The 23,693-nt window shown below is 40.7% G+C and overlaps 1 protein-coding gene across 1 annotated transcript in view; it reads right to left on the reverse strand.

Annotated features, from left to right (window-relative positions):
• Positions 1-1,992: 1,992 nt before the first annotated feature.
• Positions 1,993-23,693, reverse strand: part of HCLS1 (hematopoietic cell-specific Lyn substrate 1) — a 33,878-nt gene continuing 12,177 nt past the window's right edge. The window contains exons 5-14 of the mRNA XM_006073402.3: positions 22,919-23,029; positions 21,036-21,090; positions 6,637-6,747; positions 5,727-5,782; positions 5,051-5,120; positions 4,246-4,457; positions 3,724-3,828; positions 2,971-3,214; positions 2,802-2,870; positions 1,993-2,602 (exon numbers count right to left, since the gene is read on the reverse strand). Of these exons, the coding sequence (XP_006073464.3) occupies positions 2,466-2,602; positions 2,802-2,870; positions 2,971-3,214; positions 3,724-3,828; positions 4,246-4,457; positions 5,051-5,120; positions 5,727-5,782; positions 6,637-6,747; positions 21,036-21,090; positions 22,919-23,029 (1,170 nt within the window). The 3' untranslated portion in view covers positions 1,993-2,465. The remainder of the gene's footprint in view (positions 2,603-2,801; positions 2,871-2,970; positions 3,215-3,723; positions 3,829-4,245; positions 4,458-5,050; positions 5,121-5,726; positions 5,783-6,636; positions 6,748-21,035; positions 21,091-22,918; positions 23,030-23,693) is intronic.

Genomic DNA, 23,693 nt, shown 5'->3' on the forward strand with positions numbered 1-23,693 from the left:
TATGTTGACAGGGCAATTGGAGAAAAAGGAAAGCCTTTTAGAGAGACAGTGATCTGATTAATGGGATGAAGCTACAGTGAGCAGCAGGAACAGCAAGCATTATCTGACAAAAGCAAGATAGGTAGAAATGGTTTCAGCTTAAGAATCAGCTAAGGAGAGTGAAAGGGGACTGTGGACCCAAGAATAAGAACCTGGATGGGGGAGGTGTCTGTGGGCAGAGCCCTTGAAGAGTATCACACCAAGAAATCCAGTCCAAAGTAGGGATCAGCTGTATGTGGAGGGTAAGGTCTGTGGAACCCAGGCGGAAAGGATTATTGCCTTAAGGACCTGGAAAAGAAGCTTTTGTCTTATAATGAAGGAAAAAGTGAAAATCAAGGTGGAATTTTGATATAAGAAGAAAACCACTGCCAAAGTATGATCTATGTGTGATGTCTAATCAAACTGAAGCAAAGAATGAGATTGTATATATCTAGTGTGACTTACCTCTATACCCTGGAAACCCCAATATCTCTACAGGCAAAAATAAAGGCTGTTTTGTACTTTCAAAGTCTAACTGGGTGAATCTTGCAAGTGACATATAGAGACAGATGTGTCTCACTGGCACAGAGGTCACTGTGGCAACAAAGGAGTGTGTGTCTTGAAGAAAAGCCAAGGAATAAGCCTGAGGGCTGCAGTGCCTAAGCACACGGGCAGCTCACCAATGAACTCTAAGGATTTTCATGAAGTCTTGCCACAACTATGGGTCTCAGTCACCAGTCCTAGCTCTTCCTTGATCCCACTGTCTTCTCCATCTTTGAAAGCTGAACCCAAGTTTAGATACTGGTTATAGCATGGACTTCAGATTCTTTACCATCTGAGCTACCAGGAAAGCCCCCATCTTCTACCAACCCTATACCAAATCCTGACTTTCATTTTGATTTGATTTTGCTTTGCCTAGGGTCTCCTATTCTGGACCTTGCCAATCCCAATGGCTTTGGGTTAGATAAACTCACTGCGTCCTGATCTCATCCCCATACTTTGCTTGATGACTTGTTTTTTGCCTATCACTGGCTGTCCAAAGGTCCTCACCTCTTCTACCAGCCTCAGCCCTATACCACAGAGAAACTTCATGTACCACAGAGAAACTCAATCTACCTTCCTACATGGCCACTGATTTCATTCACCCAGCTACAGGGAAGCCTAGACTTTCTTTAGTAGAGGCCACTATCTTTGACTCCAAATCCTTTTCTCATCTCATTGTTCCCTTTTGTGCTTAGTAGCTCAGTCATGTCTGACTCTTTGCAACCCCATGGACTATAGCCTGCCAGGCTCTTCTGTCCATGGGGATTCTCCAGGCAAGAATACTGGAATGGGTTGCCATGCCCTCCTCCAATGGATCTTCCCAGCCCAAGGATCAAACCCAGGCCTCTGCAGTGCAGGCAGATTCTTTACCATCTGACCCACCAGGGAAGTCCAAGAATACTGGAGTGGGTAGCATATCCCTTCTCCAGAGGATCTTCCCGACCCAGGCATCAAACCGGGATCTCCTGCATTGCAGGTAGTTTATTTACCAGCTGAGCTACCAGGGAAGTCCAATTGTTCCCTTTTAGTTTTAATCTTTTGTTGTTGGCCAAATCTTTTCCTCTTCTTTTCCCCTAATTTGTGCATCTGCCTTAGGCAACATCATGCACTAAAGAAATGTCTTTACTCCTGGGTGGAAGGTGGCTGACCTCTCACAACTGCTGAAGCCAGTAGAAGTTGAACTGCTTAATGTAGACCCTTCCTGGCCTCTGTTTCCCAACCTAACTGCCATTCCCCAGGCCCGTCTGTTTTTGGACTGGATATCAGTATAGTCTAAGGAAAAGGCACAGCCCTTGACACCAGGGTTCAGAGTGATGGGCAGTGGTTGGAAGGACTTTTCTGAATATGCGAAAGAGGGAAGGAAAATTACTTCTACCTGTAATGAGAGTTAGGGTCACTGAGGGCCACGTAAAAGTACTATTTACCTCAGAATAGAAGTGAGCCATGGTCCCACTTTATTTCCAATTTAGGACCCATCAGAGAGAAGAGTCAGAGATATCTCTGCAGAGAAGGAAAGTGAGAAAACAACACACCTAGGAAAACTAGGAAATATAGACATACCTTGCCATGCAAACAGACCAGGGAGCGCAGCACTCACAAAGGGAAGCAGAGTTAGGGGTATGGGTTAGAGGGGGCACTCACGGGGAAGGAGGCAGGGCCACAAGATAAGCATCCCTGAGATAATCCTGGGTACGCAGGATAGAGAAGACACCGAGCGGAAGGAGACCCCCCTTCTTCATGCTGCCTCTGCTCCAAACCCTGATGGAGAGGGAGAGGGAAGTCTGCCTAGAACTTCAGGCAACTCATGACATCCTGTCAGACACCTGCAGCAGAAATGGAGAGCAGCTGGAGGCAGAGCCACTGGGGATATGCAAAGTCACAGTGCAGCAAGAAGACAGGAACAGTTACTGGAGGAGCTTGACATAATTTGCAGGGAAGAGTCCAAAGTGGCCGTGGCAACGTCCCCGCCACCAGCCCTCGTCCACCATCTCAATGTCAGTGATGACATCATCTGGGTCAAAGGAAATCTCATCACTTCCCTCTGGGGAGAAAATTGACAGACTATTAGGATGGTCAGGCAAGAATCCCTCCACCCCTGTGCCCCCTTTAAACCTCAGGAAGGGAAAGAGGCCTGTCCTTGATGCCAAGTCTGGGGCCCTATTCTGACCCCCAGAATCCACCTGCCTCACATGTATCAAGGGGCTCCAGGCACCAGATCCCTCAGACCACTCCCAACCTACCTCCTTGGTAATCATACAGGGCTACAGCTGAGATCCCAGCTCCAGCCCCAGCTGGGTGGCCTGATGATCCTGCACAGTGAGAAATATGAACATGGTCTTACCAACATGGAGAAGGAAAACAGACAGGTCCTTCCATGTAATGGGGGAATTCTTCTGCCCCACCACTCACCAGCCAGAGTGGAAAAAAAAGAGGGATCCTCAGGCTCGAGCACATCCTCATAGTCTGCCTCTGCTTCCTCGTCTTGCTCATGTCTGTCTATCTCCTCAACATCCTCGTAGTCATTCTCAGGCTCGGGTTCAGGCTCGGGTTCAGGCTCGGGCTCAGGCTCAGGCATTGCTTCATACACTGGCTCTTCCTGCAGCTGGAAGACTTCTGGAGTCCTGGGGGGCAGAGCTGGGGCCTCCTCATTGTCCTGAGAAAAGACAGTATACTTGAAGCAAGGTGACTTCTGTGTACCAGGAGCTGCCTCTCCAAAACCTCCCAATGGAGGACTGCTGGACCCTATCATCCACATGCTTCCACTTCCATGTCCATTCCTGGCTCCTTCTAACAGCCTCTCCTAGGGAACAGTCTCTCACCCCTCTTCCTTCTTCAACCTCTTCCCACATCCATCCACTCAAAACACCTACCAATAGATGATGTTAATAGAAGGGGAATGTAAAAGGTATGAGGAGAAGGAAATGGAACACAAGTCAGATTCCTTGGAACACCAGGAAAACATTGAAGCAAAATCTAAAAGGGGAAAAGATGACAGCTAGGATGACTAACTGTTCTAGTCTGCCCAGGACTGGGTGGTTTCCCAGAATATAAGACTTCCAGTGCTAAGGTCAGGATAGCCCCAGGCAAACCAGGGTGGTTGATCAGCCTGCAGGACATGAGGAGATGGGAAAGGTGCGGATCTTTGGGGGGCGGTCTGCTTACCTCTGGGGGATCCTGCCTTGAGGGCAGGGCAGGTACTGGTTGTTCCCTCTTGGTTCTCACAGGCCCAGGCTCTGATGACGGACAACTCCCTGCTGGAGGCCAGGCCTGTGAAGGATGAAGCATCTCTCCAGTGAGCAAGAAACTTTATCTTCTCTCCTGTACTGGAACACCCCTTCCTGTCTCTGCCAATTCACATCTATCATTCCTCAAGATGGGCTCCAACCTGAAATGACAGCTCCTTCCTCTTGTTCTTGCAGCAGTAACTGACTGCACTGCCTGGTGACCTATCTTTTGTAGAACCATGTAAATCTTGGGGGTTTTTCCACTGAGCATTCTTATATGTATATATGAAGCTTAATTACACAATTAGATTGAGATCTTCTGAAGACAAGGATAACAATTGTAGATTTTGCTAACACAGGGGAGTTCTGGGTCTTACTTTTTACTAAGGATACAGATCCCCTTAGGCTCTTGTCTGGGCAAAGAATGCTGGATGTGGATCCCGGAGGGCCGAGCACTTACCTCTGAGGAGATTTTCTTTGGCAATGGGGCTGGCGCCACCGGCTCTTCCCTAGTGGCCACTGGTTGCTGAGCCTCATGGCTCATCTTTACCAAGGCCTTTCTCTCTTGTTGCTGCCTGGCCATCTGTTGTGCCTTCTCCTCTTCCTCCTGCTTCCTCTTTTCCTCTGCCATGGACTCAAATTTTGCCTTCAGCCCACGGGCACCACTAGAAGCTACAGACACAGTCAAGAAAAATTAGGGTTGTCTTGGGTCAGAGGTAGAAGAGTAGCACTGGAAAGAAGAAGAGTCAGTTAAACATCCAGAAGAAGAGAAAATCGAGATGGGACTCATGGAAATGGAGGTAAAGAGGTGTTAATGAAGGAACAAGGGGCTTATAGGAGGATAAGGTAGCCCTGAAGCCTAGATTTTCACATAGCCAGACCATGTGATCTCAGGCTCTTACTCCTTCTAAGGCTTGGTCCCCTCACCTGCATCCTTCCCTGTCCACATTTCTTAAATCTATATGCCCTCAGGCCACCATCTACCCACTGTCCCCCATCCAAAGTTCCTTTCCCTTTGTGTTCTTCCCAGATGGCTCCCCCCATCCCTGTGCTCTCTACATATAGTTTCTTCCCCAGTGTCACTCAGATATCCACCTAACCTAATTTTTTTTTAGGAGAAAGAATCTGGGAAGATGAGGATAAGGGTCAAGTCTACCTCAGCTAACCTAGGTAGTTAAATGCTTGGAGTAGGTAGTCTAGGAAGAAAAAAAGAATGAGAAGGCAGAGGAGATTGAGGAGCACAGAGAGAGGGAATTAAAACTCACCAGCCTCTATGGGTGTTGTCTTCTTGTAAGCTGTGGTCGGGGCCTCCATTTCATTGAAGCCAACAGCACTCTGAAGGTAGAGGAATAGTATGTGTAGTGGTGGGGAGAGGGAAGGGAGTGATAGTGACCCAGAAGGCAGTAGCAGGGATTGGGGCCACTATAGGAGGTCTCCCTAAACTTTTGATGCTCAGTAGTAGTTAGGGTATTCAAATATTGTTGTTTTGCTTCAGAGAGATGGGTAAAGAAGTTCTAGGCTTGTAGGACTGGCTCTCCCTTTAAAAAAGCTCAGTGTTCCTGGAATCTCACATCTTTTAAGTCCAGTTGCCTGGAATGCAGGAGTACATGAAGTACATGCAGTACATGCAGAGGTGTAGGGAAAGACTGAATGGATTGGGGCCAGGTTATTGACTGAGTTAATCAATACCAAGCAATCAGTGAAGTTTTAAACACTTTTCCCTGGAGTTTTTCTGCCTCCCTATCTCTCTCTGCCTCTTCACTCTCCTTGATAAAGCTCAGGCTTCAGAAGACATACCCATTAGATGCTGAGGGCAGTCAATAGGAAGAGCAGGAGGACAATGCAGGGCACCTAGCTTTGCTCATCCTTTTACCCACTTTGCCTCTCACTCCATGTATGTCAGGGAACTCTTCCCAAGACACTGGTGTTCTGGTGCTTTACCTTATCCACTCGGTCCTTCTGGATGCCATACTGCCCGCCAAAGCCCTTGGCATAATCTGCAGGATGGAAATATCTGAGAGTCACAAGAGGAGTTAAGTGCTAGAAATGTATGGGAAGAGGGAGTAGGAGCAGTGGGAAGGAGGACCAGAAAACAGGAATGAGGAAAACAGAGAGACCGATGAGGAAGTGTGTTAGTCAGGAATAGACAGAGGAATGGGTGGGAAAAGATGAAAAAGGATGGGAAAAAAAACACCTGGGAGAGAATGCAGATATAAGACATGGGAAGAGAGAAACAAAAAAGAGAGAAGTGGCAGAAAAGGGCAAAATATAAAAGGAATAAACAGGAAAAATTAAAGCGAGAAGTTCTGTGTAGCATAGGGAGCCCAGGCACTCTGTGATAACCTGGAGGGATGGGATGAGGGGAGGGGAGGGAGGGAATGTATGGATAATTATGGCTGATTTACATTGTTGTATGGCAGAAACCAACACAATATTGTAAAAAAAAAAAAATTTAATTTAAATTTTAAAAAATAGAAAAAAAAATTAAAGTGAGCCTTCCAGCCATCCTCTATGTGTCCCAGGGAAGAAGGCCTCTCTCTGTGAAGCAGAGGGGCCCCTAAGACTCACAGCCAAATCACACTCTTGCCATCAGCCAGCCCGCCCGTCTTCACCCATTCCTCAATGACCCCTTCTCTTTGGTCACCTTCCTGTGTCCTGCTCCTAAGCTTGCTGCTCTCCTCTCCATCCCTGCGGGTCTCCCCCCACCTACCCCCATACAGGTAATGCATACTCTTCACCCTACCACTTCCTGTATGACTCGTATTCTGGGTCCTCTGTGTCAACTTTCAGGAAGAGCAGAAGGAGGGCTCCATGTATGCTATGGCCTCCCTCCTCTCCAGCCCCAACTCACCTCTCTGGGATTCATGTTTCTCTGTCTCTCCCTTGTAGTCATATCCGAGAGCTGCCTTGTCCCGTTTATCCTTCTCTATCCCATAACGGCCACCAAAGCCACGAGAGTAATCTGCGGTGGAAGGAGCAGTTGTGAGAGCCCACTCTCAGTCCATGGGAAAGTGCTTGGAAGAGGAGTCAGGAGGGGTGGGTGCAGGGTGATGGGGCCTGGGAAGATAGCGGGGCCCGAATCAAAGGAAAATGGAGTTCTAAGCCAGCCTTTGTAAGTTTTAATTCAACAATGTTCACTCTTTCCCTCACTTCCATTCCAAGACAGAAGATTATTTCAATTTTTTCCCTTCTTCAAAGAAGGAGAAAATACAGAGAGTGTAAGGAGAGACATCCAGAAAAAAAGACAGATGCACGTGAACTACATGTCTTTCCCTAATTCTATGCAAACACGTGGTAATTTGAGAAAGATATAATGATCTTTTTTTAAAAAAACAGTAAATCTCAAAAGAAAACAAGAAAAAAAATTCCTGGTTCCAGGAACAAACAGAGGAATCAAAGTAGTAGATATGATGGTAATTATGAACTGACACAGAAAACCCAAGCTGTTTTCAGTCACAAATTTAGTGCCTGGAGAATAGGATGTAGGATCTGAGGTTCTAGTTTCTATACAAAAACAGGTAGCTGGAGCAAGAAAGTAAGGCTCTGCCCACTTCTATAAAATAATTCTAGAAAAAGTCTACTACTTGTCCAGGGAAATGGTAAGAGGAATTCTAGTTTTTTAGCATTTGGAGAAGATTTTACCTATGAGATTTGTAAGCTCCAAGCCTGCACCTGAATGTGTGAGATACAAATATCCAGTTTCATACTACTTATATTATACAGAAATTCTAAGCTGAGAGATTAATTGAATACTGATATAGGAAAATATATACCACAGAAAGAGTAAGCATCAGAAAGATGACATGAATATGAAACAAAGTGGACTTCAAGACAAAATGCATGATAAGAGACTTAACACATGATAAAAGGGCAATTTGTCCTTCATCAGGATTAAATATGATGAATCAAAATTATCAGAATCAAAATTCATGAAACAAAGCAGAAAGAGAAAGAGACAAGTCTATGACCATAGTTAAAAATTTTAACACTCTTTTCTCATTATTAATAAAAAATTTAGACAAAAAGGATCTATTAGAGAAATCCCAAACAACATTATCAACAAGACCTAATTGACATTTATAGAATATTGCATCCCCAAACCTCATGATATACAGTTTTTCTATGCACATATACCAGCCACCAAGATAGACCATATACTTGTTCATATAAAAAGTTTCAGTACATTTCAAAAGATTGGAATATGAGATATCATATCCTCTGATTATAAGAGAATTAAACTAGAAGTTCATAACAATAAAATAAGAAAATTTCCCAAATTTCTGGAAAATGAGCAATTACACTTTTAAATGACTCATGGAGCAAAGAAGAAATGAAAAGGAAATGAGTATTTTGAACTGAATAAAAAAATTAAAATATATATAACATTGTGGAATGTAGCAAAAACAGGGTGTTTCCCAGGTGGCGCTAGTGACGAAGAACCTGCCTGCCAATGCAGGAGACGTAAGAGACATTCAATCCCTAGGTCGGGAAGAGCCCCTGGAGAAGGGCACGGCAACCCGTTCCAGTGTTCTTGCCTGGAGAATCCTGAAGGCAGAGGAGCCTGGCAGGGTATGGCCCATAGGATTGCATAGAGTCAGGCACGACTGAAGTGACTTAGCACACACACACATATAGTTTTAAGTACCCATGAAATAAGCAAAGGTTTAAAATCAATTTTCTATGTTTCTACCTTAACAAGAAAGAACCAACTAAACCCACATTAAAATGAAAGAAAAAAAAGTACTGAAAAGCAGAATTCAATAAAATTTTAAAAATAAGTAAACAATGGAGAAAATGAGCAAAGTAAAGATACTTCTTTGAAATTAATAATAAATAATATTAAAGAACCTCTAGCAAAATAATTAAAAAGAAAAAACTACAAATTAATAATATCAGTAGTAAAAGTGAACATGTCACTTATAGATCTTACAGAGGTTGAAAAAAAAAAAAAAGGGAATACTATAAATGAATCTATACCACTATATTTGAAAATATAGATAAAATGGAAAATGTCCTTGAAAAGCATACATTACCATAATAAGAAAAAAATCAGAAGACTGACTAGACCTGTATCTATTTACGAAATTGAATTCATAATGGGAAACAAAAATTGTAAAGAGAACATGGTCTTTACTATTAAGACCCTGGAACTCAGCCAGAAATAAAGGCAGAATTTCTCTGATGGGAAATATTCTCAATCCAAGGGCACATAACAAGTATCCCTGTCTCCCCACTGAAATAAATTTGCAAAATGTAATAAATTATAAACTATCAAAGAAATAAATAACCATGATGGAAAATAGATTAGTTGAACAGAAGAATTGGTGTCCCCAAGAGTTGCAAATAGTATAACAATGTGAAAGAAACTACAAAATGAGTATTTTAAAAATAACTAAAGTGCTTAAAGAAAGGGAAAAATATAATGAAAGCAATACGAGATTAAGGAAAAGAAATCAGCAGATTTGCAATAAAATCAAATGGAACTAGTACAAACGAAAAACAAATGAAATAAAGTTGAAAAATTAGTGGATGGCTTAAACGATCGTTAAATACAGCTGAAGGAAGAGTTAGAGAACTTAACATAGATCCAAGGGGATTACCCAGAAAGCAACATAGCAACATAGATGAAAGTAGAGAACAGAAATTAAGAGACATCAAGAACACAACTCGGGGTGGCAGTCCCAAGATGGCAGAGGAATAGGGCAGGGAGACCACTTTCTCCCCCACAAATTCATCAAAAGATCATTTGAATGCTGAGCAACTTCCACAAAACAACTTCTGAATGCTGGCAGAGGTCACCAGGCACCAAGAAAGGTATTCTCTTCAAAAGGAGGTAAGACAAAATATAAAAGGCAAAAAGAGAGACAAAAGAGTTAGGGAGGGAGACCTGTCCTGGAGAGGGAGTAGTGAAGGAGGAGACATTTCCAAACAGTAGGAAACCCTCTCACAGGCGAGTCTGTGGGGAGTTTTGGAATCTCAAAGGGCAACATGACTGGGAGGAAAAAAAAAAAAACACCCACAGAATAGGCACCTAACTCTGCCAGCAGAGAAGTAGCCCAGACACTTGCATCTGCCACCAGTGAGCTGGCGCTGGACAGGGAGGCACGGGTGCCATCAGCGGTCCTTAGGGTAAGGGCTGGGCCTGAATGCCCTGAGGGCAATCTGAAGGAGCTAAAGTGAGATAGCAACTCAAACTGTGGGATTGTCAGAGAGGGAAAAAAAAGAGAGAGAGAACTTTCCTGCAAAAGGCTCCAACTAGCAGCCTGCCCACTCACAGAACTAAGGATTAAACAAATACCAAAGGAGAGCTAGCTGGCTGCATACAGACCCCTTCCCACCCCCACCAGAGGCAGAGAGGCAGATGTGCAACAACCAGAGCCAGAAGGCAAGGGGCTGCTCCAATCTCGGCCCCAAAGACCAGCATCCTCCACCAAACTGTGAGCAGGCTTCCAGTTGCTAACCATGTCTTCCTGGATGGTTGACATCTGCCAGGAGGGTCGCAGCCTGAGGTAAGCTCCCCAGAGGAGACACACAGCACACCTGAGATAGTCTCACAGCACACCCAGGAAGCTGAGCGCCCAGGACCAGCGACGTGATTAAGATGTACGGTCCCCCTTGGACAGTGCGCTTGCCAAGCACCTGGTCACCTGAGCTGCTTGGACCAGGGAAGGGCACAAAACACATGCTCAACCGAATCTGTGCCCTTGCGGCATACCCGAGAACCTGACCCAAGCAGCTTAGACCTGGGAAGTGCAAAAAACCCAGGGCCTGCTTTGGACAGTGCCCTGCAAAACACCCTGCAGCCTGAGCAGTGTAGACCCAGAAAGCACACGCTGCTGTGAGCTGGGGCAAACCCAGTGTGGTCCATACACTGTGAGCACTTCCCACACACACCAGCAATATTTGTTTGCGGTGTTCCTCCCTCCCCACACCACAACTGAACAAGTGAACCTAAATAAGTGACCACCTTTGCCCCCTTGTGTTGGGGTGGAAATTAGACATCAAAGAGACTTGCAAACAGGAAACCAACATAAACAAAGAAGAGGGAACTGCTCCAGAAGTGACAGATGCAACAGATTAAAACCCTGTTGTTAACACTGATTAAGCATTGGAGGGGGCCTATAGACCTTGAGAACAAGTACAAGCTGGAACAAGGAACTATATGAAACTGAACTGACCCCACACTGCTCCAGAGAAATTCTTAGATATATTTTTACTATTATCATGTTTTAATTTTTTTAAATTTATTTCTTACTCCTTTAATTTTCATTTTTATAACCTACTATTGCTTTACAAAAAAAAGACCCTATTTTAAAGCAAATTTCATATATATATTTTTTATAATTTTTGTGATTGATTTTGTTTTGTATTTTTAATATTGTATTTTTGAGAGTCTAACCTTTACTCTAGATTTTTAATCTTTGCTCTTTGTTATTTGTTATCAATTTTGTACCTTTAAGAATCCAATCTTCAGTATCCATTTTCACTTAGGGGTGTCATTACTGGCTTGATTGCTCTCTCCCCTTTTGACTCTCCCTCTTCTCTCCCAGGTCACCTCTATTTCCTCCCTCCCTCTTCTCTTCTCTACTTAACCCTGTGAATCTCTCTGGGTGTTCCAGGCTGTGGAGAACACTTAGGGAACTGATTACTGGCTAGATTGTCTCTGCCCTTTTGACTCCTCCCTCTTCTCCTTCTGGTCCCTCCTCCCTCTTCTCTTCTCTATGTAACTCTGTGAATCTCTCTGGGTGTTCCAGACTGTGGGGAGCACATACAGAATTGATTACTGGCTAGATTGCTTTCTCCCATTTTGACTCTCCCTATTCTTCTCCTGGTCACCTCTATCTCCCTCCTCCCTCTTCTCTTCTCTATGTAACTCTGTGAACCTCTCTGGGTCTCCCTCGCTGTGGAGAATTGTTTCACCATTAACTTACATGTTTTATCATCAGTGCTTTATGGATGGAGAAGTCTTGAGGCTGCTGCTGCTGCTAAGTCGCTTCAGTCATGTCTGACTCTGTGCGACCCCATAAACGGCAGCCCACCAGGCTCCCCCGTCCCTGGGATTCTCCAGGCAAGAACACTGGAGTGGGTTGCCATTTCCTTCTCCAATGCATGAAAGTGAAAAGTGAAAGTGAAGTCACTCAGTCATGTCTGACTCTTAGCGACCCCATGGACTACAGCCCACCAGGCCCTCCGTCCATGGGATTTTCCAGGCAAGAGTACTGGAGTGGGGTGCCATTGCCTTCTCCAAGGCTACTGTAAGAATAAGACTAAAAGCCAGAGGCAGGAGGCTTAAATCCAAAACTTGAGAACATCAGAGAACTCCTGATTCCAGGGAAAATTAAAAGACAAGAGCTCATCCAAAAGCCTCCATACCTACACTGGAACCAAGCTCCACCCAAGAGCCAACAAGTTCCAGAGCAAGACATATCATGCTACTTCTCCAGCAAAGCAGGAATGCAGCACTGACCATTAAAAGAAAAGCTGCCCAAAGCCATACCAAACCCATAGACATCCCAAAGTTCACTACTGGACACTTCATTGCACTCCAGAGAGAAGAAATCCAACTCCACCCACCAGAACACAGACGCAAGCTCCCCTAACCAAGAAACCTTGACAAGTCACTAGTCCAATCCCACCCACTGAGCAACCTCCACAATAAAGAGGAACCACAAACTTCTAGCCTATAGAAAGGGCACCCCCAAACAGAGCAATTTAAACAAAATGAAAAGGCAGAGAAATATTCAGCAGATAAAGGAACATGAAAAATGACCACCAAACAAACAAAAGAGGAGGAGATAGGGAGTCCACCTGAAAAAGAATTCAGACTAATGATAGTAAAGATGATCCAAAATCTTGAAAACAAAATGGAGTTAAAGATAAATAGATTAGAGACAAGAATTGAGAAGATGCAAGAAATGCTTAACAAGGACCTAGAAGAAATAAAGAAGAATCAACCAATAATCAATAATGCAATAACTGAGATCAAAAGCACTCTGGAGGGAACCAACAGTAAAATGAGTGAGACAGAAGATAGGATAAGTGAGGTGGAAGATAGGATGGTGGAAATAAGCAGAGGAAAAAAGAAAAAAGAATGAAAAGAAATGAGGACAACCTCAGAGACCTCTGGGACCATGTTAAACACCCTAACATTCAAATCATAGGAGTCCCAGAAGAAGAAGAAGACAAAAAGAAAGGGCATGAAAAAGTACTTGAGATAATAGTTGAAAACTTCCCTAAAATGGGGGTGGAGATAGCCACCCAAGTCCAAGAAACCCAGAAAGTCTCAAGCAGGATAAACCGAAGGCAAAACAGCCCAAGACACATATTAATCAAACTAACGAAGATCAAACACAAAGAGCAAATGTTAAAAGCAGCAAGGGAAAAGCAACAAATAACACACAAGGGGATTCCCATAAAGATACCAGCTGATCTTTCAATAGAAACTCTTCAGGCCAGAAGGGAATGGCAGGACATACTTAAAGTGATGAAAGAGAAAAACCTACAACCCAGAAAACTATACCTAGCAAAGATCTCACTCAAATATGAAAGAGAAATCAAAAGCTTTACAGGCAAGCAAAAGCTAGAGAATGCAGCACCACCAACCAGCTCTTCAACAAATGCTAAAGGATATTCTCTAGACAGGAAACACAGAAAAGGTTTATAAACTCGAACCCAAAACAACAAAGTAAATGGCAATGGGATCATACTTATCAATAATTACCTTAAATGTAAATGAGTTGAATGCACCAACCAAAAGACAAAGACTGGCTGAATGGATACAAAAACGATGCCCCTATATATGCTGTCTACAAGAGACCCGCCTCAAACCAAGAGACACAAACAAACTGAAAGTAAAGGGCTGGAAAAAGATATTTCATGCAAATGGAGACCAAAAGAAAGCAGGAGTAGTAATACTCATATCAGATAAAATAGACTTTGAAATAAAGGCCATGAAAAGAGACAAAGAAGGACACTATATAATGATCAAAGGATCAATCCAAGAAGAAGATAAAATAATTATAAATATATATGCACCCAACATAGGAGCACCTCAATACGTAAGACAAATGCCAGCAAGTATGAAAGGGGAAATTAACAATAACACAATAATAGTGGGAAACTTTAATATCCCACTCACACCTATGGATAGATCAACCAAACAGAATATTACCAAGGAAACACAAACTTTAAATGATACAATGGACCATTTAGACCTAATTGATATCTATAGGATATTTCACTCCAAAACAATAAATTTCACCTTTTTCTCAAGTACACATGGAACATTCTTCAGAATAGATCACATCCTGGGTCATAAATCTAGCCTTAGTAAATTTTAAAAAATCGAAATAACTTCAGGCATCTTTTCTGATCACAATGCAGTAAGATTAGATGTCAACTACAGGAAAAAAAAAACTATTAAAAATACAAACATATGGAGGCTAAATAACACACTTCTGAATAACCAACAAATCATGGAAGAAATCAAAAAAGAAATAAAAATATGCATAGAAACAAATGAAAACATGACAACCCAAAACCTATGGGATTCAGTAAAAGCAGTGCTAAGGGGAAGGTTCATAGCATTACAAGCTTACCTCAAGAAACAAGAGAAAAATCAAATAAATACCCTAACTTTACTAGAAAAAGAAGAAATGAAGAACCCCAGGGTTAGTAGAAGGAAAGAAATCTTAAAAATTAGGGCAGAAATAAATGAAAAAGAAACAAAGGAGGCTATAGCAAAAATCAACAAAACTAAAAGCTGGTTCTTTGAGAGGATATATAAAATAGACAAACCATTAGCCAGACTTATCAAGAAAAGAAGGGAGAAGAATCAAATCAACAAAATTAGAAATGAAAATGGAGAAATCACAACAGACAACACAGAAATACAAAGGATCATAAGAGACTACTATCAGCAACTATATGCCAATAAAATGGACAACTTGGAAGAAATGGACAAATTCTTAGAAAAGTATAACCTTCCAAAACTGAACCAGGAAGAAATAGAAAATCTTAACAGACCCTTCACAAGCACGGAAATAGAAACCATAATCAAAAATCTTCCAGCAAACAAAAGCCCAGGACCAGATGGCTTCAGAGTGAATTCGACCAAAAATTTAGAGAAGAGCTAACACCTATCCTACTTAAACACTTCCAAAAAATTGCAGAGGAAGGTAAACTTCCAAACTCATTCTATAAGGCCATCATCACCCTAATGCCAAAACCAGACAAAGATGCCACAAAAAGAGAAAACTACAGGCCAATATTGCTGATGAAAATAGACTCATTTAACTCAGATGACCATTATATCCACTACTGCAGGCAGGAATCCCTCAGAAGAAATGGAGTAGCCATCATGGTCAACAAAAGAGTTTGAAACGCAGTACTTGGATGCAATCTCAAAAACGACAGAATGATCTCTGTTCGTTTCCAAGGCAAACCATTCAATATCACAGTAATCCAAGTCTATGCCCCAACCAGTAATGCTGAAGAAGCTGAAGTTGAACGGTTCTATGAAGACCTACAAGATCTTTTAGAACTAACACCCAAAAAAGATGTCCTTTTCATTATAGGGGACTGGAATGCAAAAGTAGGAAGTCAAGAAACACCTGGAGTAACAGGCAAATTTGGCCTTGGAATACGGAATGAAGCAGAGCAAAGACTAATAGAGTTTTGCCAAGAAAAAAAATCAGCCATAGGTATACATATGTCCCCTCCCACTTGAACTTCCCTCCCATTTCTTTTCCCATCCCACCCCTCTAGGTTGATACAGAGCCCGTTTGAGTTCCCTGAGACATACAGCAAGTTCCCATTGACTATCTGTTTTACATACAGTAATGTAAGTTTCCATGTTACTCTCTCCATACATTTCACCCTCTCTTCCCCTCTCCCTGTGTCCGTAAGCCTGTTCTCTATGTCTGTTTCTTCATTGCTGCCCTCCAAATAAATTCTTTGGTACCATCAAACAAACAAACAAAAAATACTCAACAAAATTCTAGCAAACAGAATGCAACAACATATTAAGAAGATCATACATTATGACCAAGTGGGCTTTATCCTAGGGATGCAAGGATTTGTCAACATTCACAAATCAATCAGTGTGATATACCACATTAACAGATTGAAGGATAAAAATCATATGATTATCTCGATAGATGCAGAGAAAGCCTTTGACAAAATTCAGCACCCATTTATAATAAAATCTCTCCAAAAAGCAGGCACAGAAAGCACATACCTCAACATAATAATAGCCATATATGATAAACCCACAGCAAACATTATCTATCCTAAATGGTGAAAAATTGAAAGCATTTCCCCTAAAATCAGGAATAAGACAAGGGTTCCCACTCTCACCATTACTATTCAACACAGTTTTGGAAATTTTAAGCCACAGCAATCAGAGAAGAAAAAGAAATAAAAGGAATACAGATTGGAAAAGAAGAAGTAAAACTCTCACTGTTTGCAGATGACATGATCCTCTACATAGAAAACCCTAAAGACTCCACCAGAAAATTACTAGAGCTAATCAATGAATATAAAAGTTGCAGGATATAAAATTAATACACAGAAATCCCTTGCATTCCTATACGCTCACGAACAATGAGAAAACAGAAAGAAAAATTAAGGAAACAATCCCATTCATCATTGTGATGAAAAGAATAAAATACCCTGGAATAAATCTACCTAAAGAAACAAAAGACCTATGTATATAAAACTATAAAACACTCAAGAAAAAATCAAAGAGGACACAAATATATGGAGAAATATACTATGTTCATGGATTGGAAGAATCAATATAGTGAAAATAAGTTTACTACCCAAAGCAATCTATAGATTCAATGCAATCCCTATCAAGCTACCAATGGTATTTTTCACGGGACTAGGACAAATAATTTCACAATTTGTATGGAAATACAAAAATCCTCAAATAGCCAAAGCAGTCTTGAGAAAGAAGAATGAAACTGGAGGAATCAATCTGCCTGACTTCGGACCATACTACAAAGCTACAGTCATCAAGACAAGTCATTAATACGGGCACAAAGACAAAAATATAGATCAGTGGAACTAAATAGAAAGCTCAGAGATGAATCCATGCACCTATGGGCACCTTATCTTTGAGAAAGGAGGCAAAAATATACAATGGAGAAAAGACAAATCTCTTTAACAAGTGGTGCTGGGAAAACTGGTCAACCACTTGTAAAAGAATGAAACTAGAACACTTTCTAACACTATACACAAAAATAAACTCAAAATGGATTAAAGATCTAAATGTAAGACCAGAAACTATAAAACTCCTAGACGGAAACAGAGGCAAAACACTCTCTGACATAAATCACAGCAGGATCCTTTATGACCCACCTCCCAGAGTAATGGAAATAAAAGCAAAAATAAACAAATTGGACCTAATCAAACTTAAAAGTTTTTGCACAATGAAGGAAACTATAATCAAGGTGAAAAGACAGCCTTCAGAGTGGGAGAAAATAATAGCAAAAGAAGCAACTGACAAAGAATTAATCTGAAAGATATACAAAGAGCTCATGCAGCTCAATACCAGAAAATAAACAACCCAATCAAAAAATGGGCCAAAGAACTAAACAGACATTTCTCCAAAGAAGACATACAGATGGCTAACAAACACATGAAAAGATGCTCAACATCACTCATTATCAGAGAAATGCAAATCAAAACCACAATGAGGTACTATCTCACACTGGTCAGAATGGCTGCTATCAAATAGTCTACAAACAGTAGATGCTAGAGAGGGTGTGGAGAAAAGGGAACCCTCTTATGCTGTTGGTGGGAATGCGGACTAGTACAGCCATGATGGAGAACAATGTGGAGATTCCTTAAAAAACTGAAAATAGAACTGCCATACAAACCAGCAATCGCACTGCTGGGCATACACACTGAAGAAACCAGAACTGAAAGAGACACGTATACCCCAATGTTCATCGCACCACTGTTTACAATAGCTAGGACATGGAAGCAACCTAGATGTCTATCAGCAGATGAATGGATAAGAAAGCTGTGGTACATATAAACAATGGAATATTACTCAGCTATTAAAAAGAATGTATTTGAATCAGTTCTAACGAGGTGGATGAAACTGGAGCCTATTATACAGAGTGGAGTAAGTCAGAAAGAAAAACTTACCAATACAGTATATTAACGCATATATATGGAATTTAGAAAGATGGTAACGGTGACCCTATATGCGAGACAGCAAAAGAGACACAGATATAAAGAACAGGCTTTTGGACTCTGGGAGAAGGCGAGGGTGGGATGATTTGAGAGAATAGCATTGAAACATGTATATTACCATATGTGAAATAGATCACCAGTGCAAGTTCGATCCTCGAAACAGAGTACTCAAAGCCAGTACACTGGGACAACCCAGAGGGATGGGATGGGGAGGGAGGTGGGAGGGGGGTTCAGGATGGGGGAACACATGTACACCTATGGCTGGTTCACGTCAATGTATGGCAAAAACCACCACAATATTATAAAGTTATTAGCATCCAATTAAAATAAATAAATTAAAATAATTTTTTTGTTTGTTTGTTTTTTAATTTTATTTTATTTTTAAACTTTACATAACTGTATTAGTTTTGCCAAATATCAAAATGAATCCGCCACAGGTATACATGTGTTCCCCATCCTGAACCCTCCTCCCTCCTCCCTCCCCATTCCATCCCTCTGGGTTGTCCCCGCACATCAAAGGAAACTATTAGCAAGGTGAAAAGACAGCCTTCAGAATGGGAGAAGATAATAGCAAATGAAGCAACTGACAAACAACTAATCTCGAGAATATACAAGCAACTCCTACAGCTCAACTCCAGAAAAATAATCTTTTTTTAAAGAACACAACTTATCAAAATATTTTGAATGCAGTGAAAGCAGTGCTCAGGGCAAACAATACATCCATTAGAAAATAAAAAAGATCTGAAAATCAGTAATTTAAGTTTCCACCTTAGGAAATAGAAAAAGAAGAACAAATTAAATCAAAAGTAAGCAGAAAAAAGAAACAAGAATTAGAGCAAAAAATCAGTGAAATTAAAAATAAGAAGCCAATAGAGAAAAATCAAGAAAACCTAAAGCTTACTTGAGAAGATCAGTAACATAGATATGCCTCTAGTCAGGCTAACTAAGAAAAAGAGAGAGAACATAAATTACTCATACCAGAAATGAAAGAGGCTACATCACAACAGATTTCAAGGAAATCAAAACAATAATAAAATAATACTATGAACAATTTTATGCCCACAAATTTGATAACCTACATAAGATAGACCAGTTCCTTGAAAGCTGCATCTGCCAAAACTTACACAAACAGAAACAGATGATCTGAATAGGCTTGTACCTACTAAGTCCACAGTTTGACAGTTCCTTACAAAATTTAACATACTCTTGTCATAGGATCCAGTGTTTGTACTTCTTGGTATTTATCCTAAAGAGTGGAAAATGTGTATCTACACAAAAACCTGTGCACAGAAGTTTTTAGCAGGTTTATTCATAATTGCCAAAACTTGGAAACAATTAAGATGTGTTTCAGTAGGTAAATGGGTCAAAATGGTCTGTGGTCCATCCAGACAAAGGAATAATATTCAGGACTAAAAAGAAATTAGCTATCAAACTATGAAAAGACATGGAGGAAACTTAAATGCATATTACTCAGTGAAAGAAGCCAATCTAGAAATGCTACATGGTATGTGATTTCAACCATATAATATCCTGTAGAAGGCAAAACTATGGAGACAGTATTAGTGGTTGCTGGGGAGTGAGGGGAATGAACAGGCAGAGCACAGAGGATTTTTAGGGCACTGAAAATACTTTGCATGACAGTATAATGATAGATATATGTCACTATACTTTTGTCCAAACCCACAGAATGTACACCACCAAGAGTGAACCCTAAAGTAAACTATGGAATTTGAGTGATTTTGATATATCAACATAGAATCATCCTTGACTTTAAAAAAAAAATTCTGTTCAATAATGATGATAACGGGGGAGGCTATGCATGTGTAGGGACAGAAGTGTATTAGAAATCTACGTACTTTTCTCTCAATTTTGTCATAAATCTAAAACTGATATAAAAATATAAAGTTTGGTTTTTTTAGCATGTATGAGAGAAAAGAGAATGAAAAGTTCTAATACACACCTGAGTTTCAGAAGAAAGAATAAAAGAGAAGAGAGGACAGGCACTACCCAAAGAGAAAATGTCATATTGAAAGTTATCTCTCAGGTTGAAGAGGAGCAGTAAGTCTCATGTAGAATAATAAAAATAGATCTAACACCTGGACAAAGACTGATGATATCTCAGGATATCAGAGACAAAGGAAAAATTTTTCATGAGACCAAAAAATACAATAAATTAAAAATTTAAGAGACGAGACATGCTACCTATAAAAGAATGTTGATTAGACAAACCCAAGAGAAATGCCAGAGATGATGAAATAGTATCTTCAACATGATGAAGGGAAAATAACAATGAAGAATGGATAAAAATAAATTTTTTTTCAGACAAAGTCTGAGAGTTCTTTCATAAGCTGTCACTGAAAGAATTATCAAAGGATATACACTAGCAATGAGGAAATAGAGGAAGCAAGGAGGAAACAATGAACTAAACAATGATGAGCTAGGAAGTTGATAACCACATTGGTCAGTTTAAATAAGCATTCACCTAGTAATAATAATGATTAATTTTGGGGGGTCTAAAAACAAACAGATGGAACCAATATACTGGATTACAATTATCCAGTTTTTACAAAGACTTTAGAATGTAGAAGAAATGTAATTAAATTATTCTATGTTTCCTGTATTACTCATGAAGAAACAGTGACTAATTTTAAGTCACAGATGCATATTAATAGTTAGGAATAATTTCTTAAAATGAAGGAGTATAATATCTTATTTTTAATCCATTAAAGGGGAAAGGGGGCTAAAAAATTGACCAATGATGTAGAAAGTGATGAAGGAGGGACTTCACTGGCAGTCCAATGGTTAAGACTCCATGTTTCTACTACAGGGGGCACGGTTCAATCCTGGGTCCAGGAATTAAGGTCATGAATGTCACGTGGCATGGCCAAAGGACAATAAAGCAATAAAGGAGAAAGAAGCAAGCATTGGCTTGGATTTTAAAAATAAATAAAGTAGTGGGGAACTGGGTCATGGAACTAAAAGGAGTTGATGATGGCTGTTGGGAGCTGAAGTCTGAGCAGTCAGGTTGAAGTGCAGGGTCCTTGCCTTTCTGAGATGTGTGTTTCTCCACTTCTCCTTTGTAATCAAAACCAACTGCTGACTACAGAGAAAAGGAGAGAGAATCAGTTAGAGTCAAAGTTAATGTTTCCCCTTCCCTCACATACCCTTTAACACCTAACTCAGCCCAGGAGTTAGTTATAGGGATTCAAAGCTGAGTATGGGAGTCCAATGTAGAAACAAAAAGTACCCTGACAGGCTGGTGTAAAGGCAGCGTGCTACAGAGCAATGACCACGAGCTCTGCACACAGATAGATCTAGATCCAAATCCTAACCTCACTTTCCTTTTTATAGTTGTGTAACTTTTTACTTTTTTAATATTCCTGAACCTCAGGTTCTTCAAACATGAAATAAAAATAGGTATATCTGTCTTACTAACTCAACTGTAAAATGATTCCAGTATATTTGGGATATTGTGAGGACTAAATGGGAAAGATACAGAGAATGTAGGTCACTCATTAAGTCAGTGTTTTTCTTCCTAACTCTTACTAAACTAAAATGAGACAATAACTAGAAAAGTGCCTTGTAAACTATAAAGCACTGTGTACATGTTAAGAGATATCATCCTATACTGACTGATTACACTACACTTCTCTTTTCTTACACAGCAGCTCAAACCCAGAGATGTGGATTTTGCTGGATAAGAGGCAGCCAGGAGAATCTGGATCCTAGCTGCTTTGGGCCTGGATATCTTGGCAAATACCTAACATAGCTGTGTCCCCAAATGGCATAGTAATTATGAGTCTCTAAGCAAGTCTATATTTTGCATTTTAAAAGCTATCAGTATGTATTTTTTATTGATTTACAAGACACACTGGCTGTTAAGGTGAATAGTTTGTAGCTGGTGAGGCAGAAGATGAAAGAAATAACAATGAAAGAGTAGGCAAAAGCAGAAGGGGGGCCAAGATGGAAGGGAAATTCCACCCTGATTAGAGAAGAACATTACAAGCTCCATATTTCCATTACTGCTTTTAAACTTTATCCTCTATGGTTCTCCTTTACTTTACAGTATGTTTTTAATTTTTCTGTGTTTTATTTTTTTAACGACCTACAATTCAAATAACATTCTAACACTTAGCTTTAAGGATTCAGGCCCACTTATTAACAACTGCAAGTTAGAAAAAAAAATTAAAAGCTCAGGTAGCAGTGAAGACAGCCTTTCTGTGTGCTGCTGCGGGGCAGAGATACTACTTCGCACCATAAAAAATGAGCTCAAAGAAACTGATCTACTAAGGTGTGACAATGAGAACAGGAATGAGTTATCAATCTTACTCTCCTGACCACTCTGTCATCTGTACTCATACTGTCCTTTCTTTTTCTCTCTCTTCACAACTACTCTTTGTACAAAGGACTCTTTGTACAAAGAAGTCCTTAAAAACACCTGGACTGTAGCCAGTTGGTGCTAAATGCTGTGAAAAGTAACATTTACATTCTAAAAGTAACCTTAATAAGTGGTTTTACTTGATTATTTGCTACCATTGTAATAATATTTCAGCTGATATTTCTGTTTTCCTGAAAGGCATAAATATTTATAAGACTTTGCTATTAGGCCAAAGGAGGAGCTTTGGAATTTCCACTTTTCTCTTCATGCACACAGGATTGACAAAACCAATGGTTTAGGGATTCCTGATTCAGAGTTTGAGAGTCTTCGTCTCTTTTAAATGAACACCTTTCAGCTCAGGATGTGGCCTCCAACAGTGGCACCAAAGAACTTGCTGAGGTAGTTGTGTGGGAGCCGTTCTCATGATGGACCCTCCTTGAGACCACTGCCCCATCTTTCCACAGGAGAAGCACAGGCCTATTCAAGGTATTGTTGGTAAGTCCCACATGATCTGAGCTGGATGGTGCAGGGAGAGAGTATTGTCACTTACCTTGTCTGCCCGGTCCTTCTCAACTCCATATTTACCCCCAAAGCCTCTGGCAGCATCAGTCTGAGAAGAGTGCTTCTCCACCTCAGCAACATACTCATGGCCCACGGCACTCTGAGAAAAATCAAGGCGGGAATGAGTAAGTAGATAAAAAATGACCAAAGAAAAAATAAAATGATGCAGAGATAGGACAGGATGTAAGAATACAAGAAATTTCATTCTGGGTCATACTGATAACCTATGTTGATATATACTATATATATACTATACTGATAATCTGACAGTAGCGCCAAGGAACTTGTAATGGGAGAGCACCGTAACTTTTTCTGGAGCCTTGCACATCCTGATTCTTCTTTAATACCACTAGGAACCCATCCTTTAGGAAACTCCCATAAGATGGGCTGGGAACCAGAAGGATAGAGACTGCATAGACAGAGTGGTGTTTAAACCAGAAACAAAAGAGGCTGAAACAAGGGCTTTGTGTATCGAAATAGGAATGAGGCTAGTTACCGAGGAGAGACCTAAGGGGACTGACAAGATGCCATAGCCAGGACTGAATATTTCTCTAACACAACCAGGTGCTTTTGTTTTGGATCTTTGTTCCTATAAGACCATCAAAGCTCTAAAGTGCCACATGAGCCCTGATATTAAGTGACTGACTCTTTATACCAAATGGGGCTGGTAGACAATACCATGAGTAGTCATGACATAAAATTTTATTTTTTAAACACCCTCTTCCACTTTTTCCCCCTACCATTTTCTACTTGGTTTTGAAAGG

This window comes from Bubalus bubalis, chromosome 1 (genome assembly GCF_019923935.1).
Source record: "Bubalus bubalis isolate 160015118507 breed Murrah chromosome 1, NDDB_SH_1, whole genome shotgun sequence".
Lineage (NCBI taxonomy): Eukaryota > Metazoa > Chordata > Mammalia > Artiodactyla > Bovidae > Bubalus > Bubalus bubalis.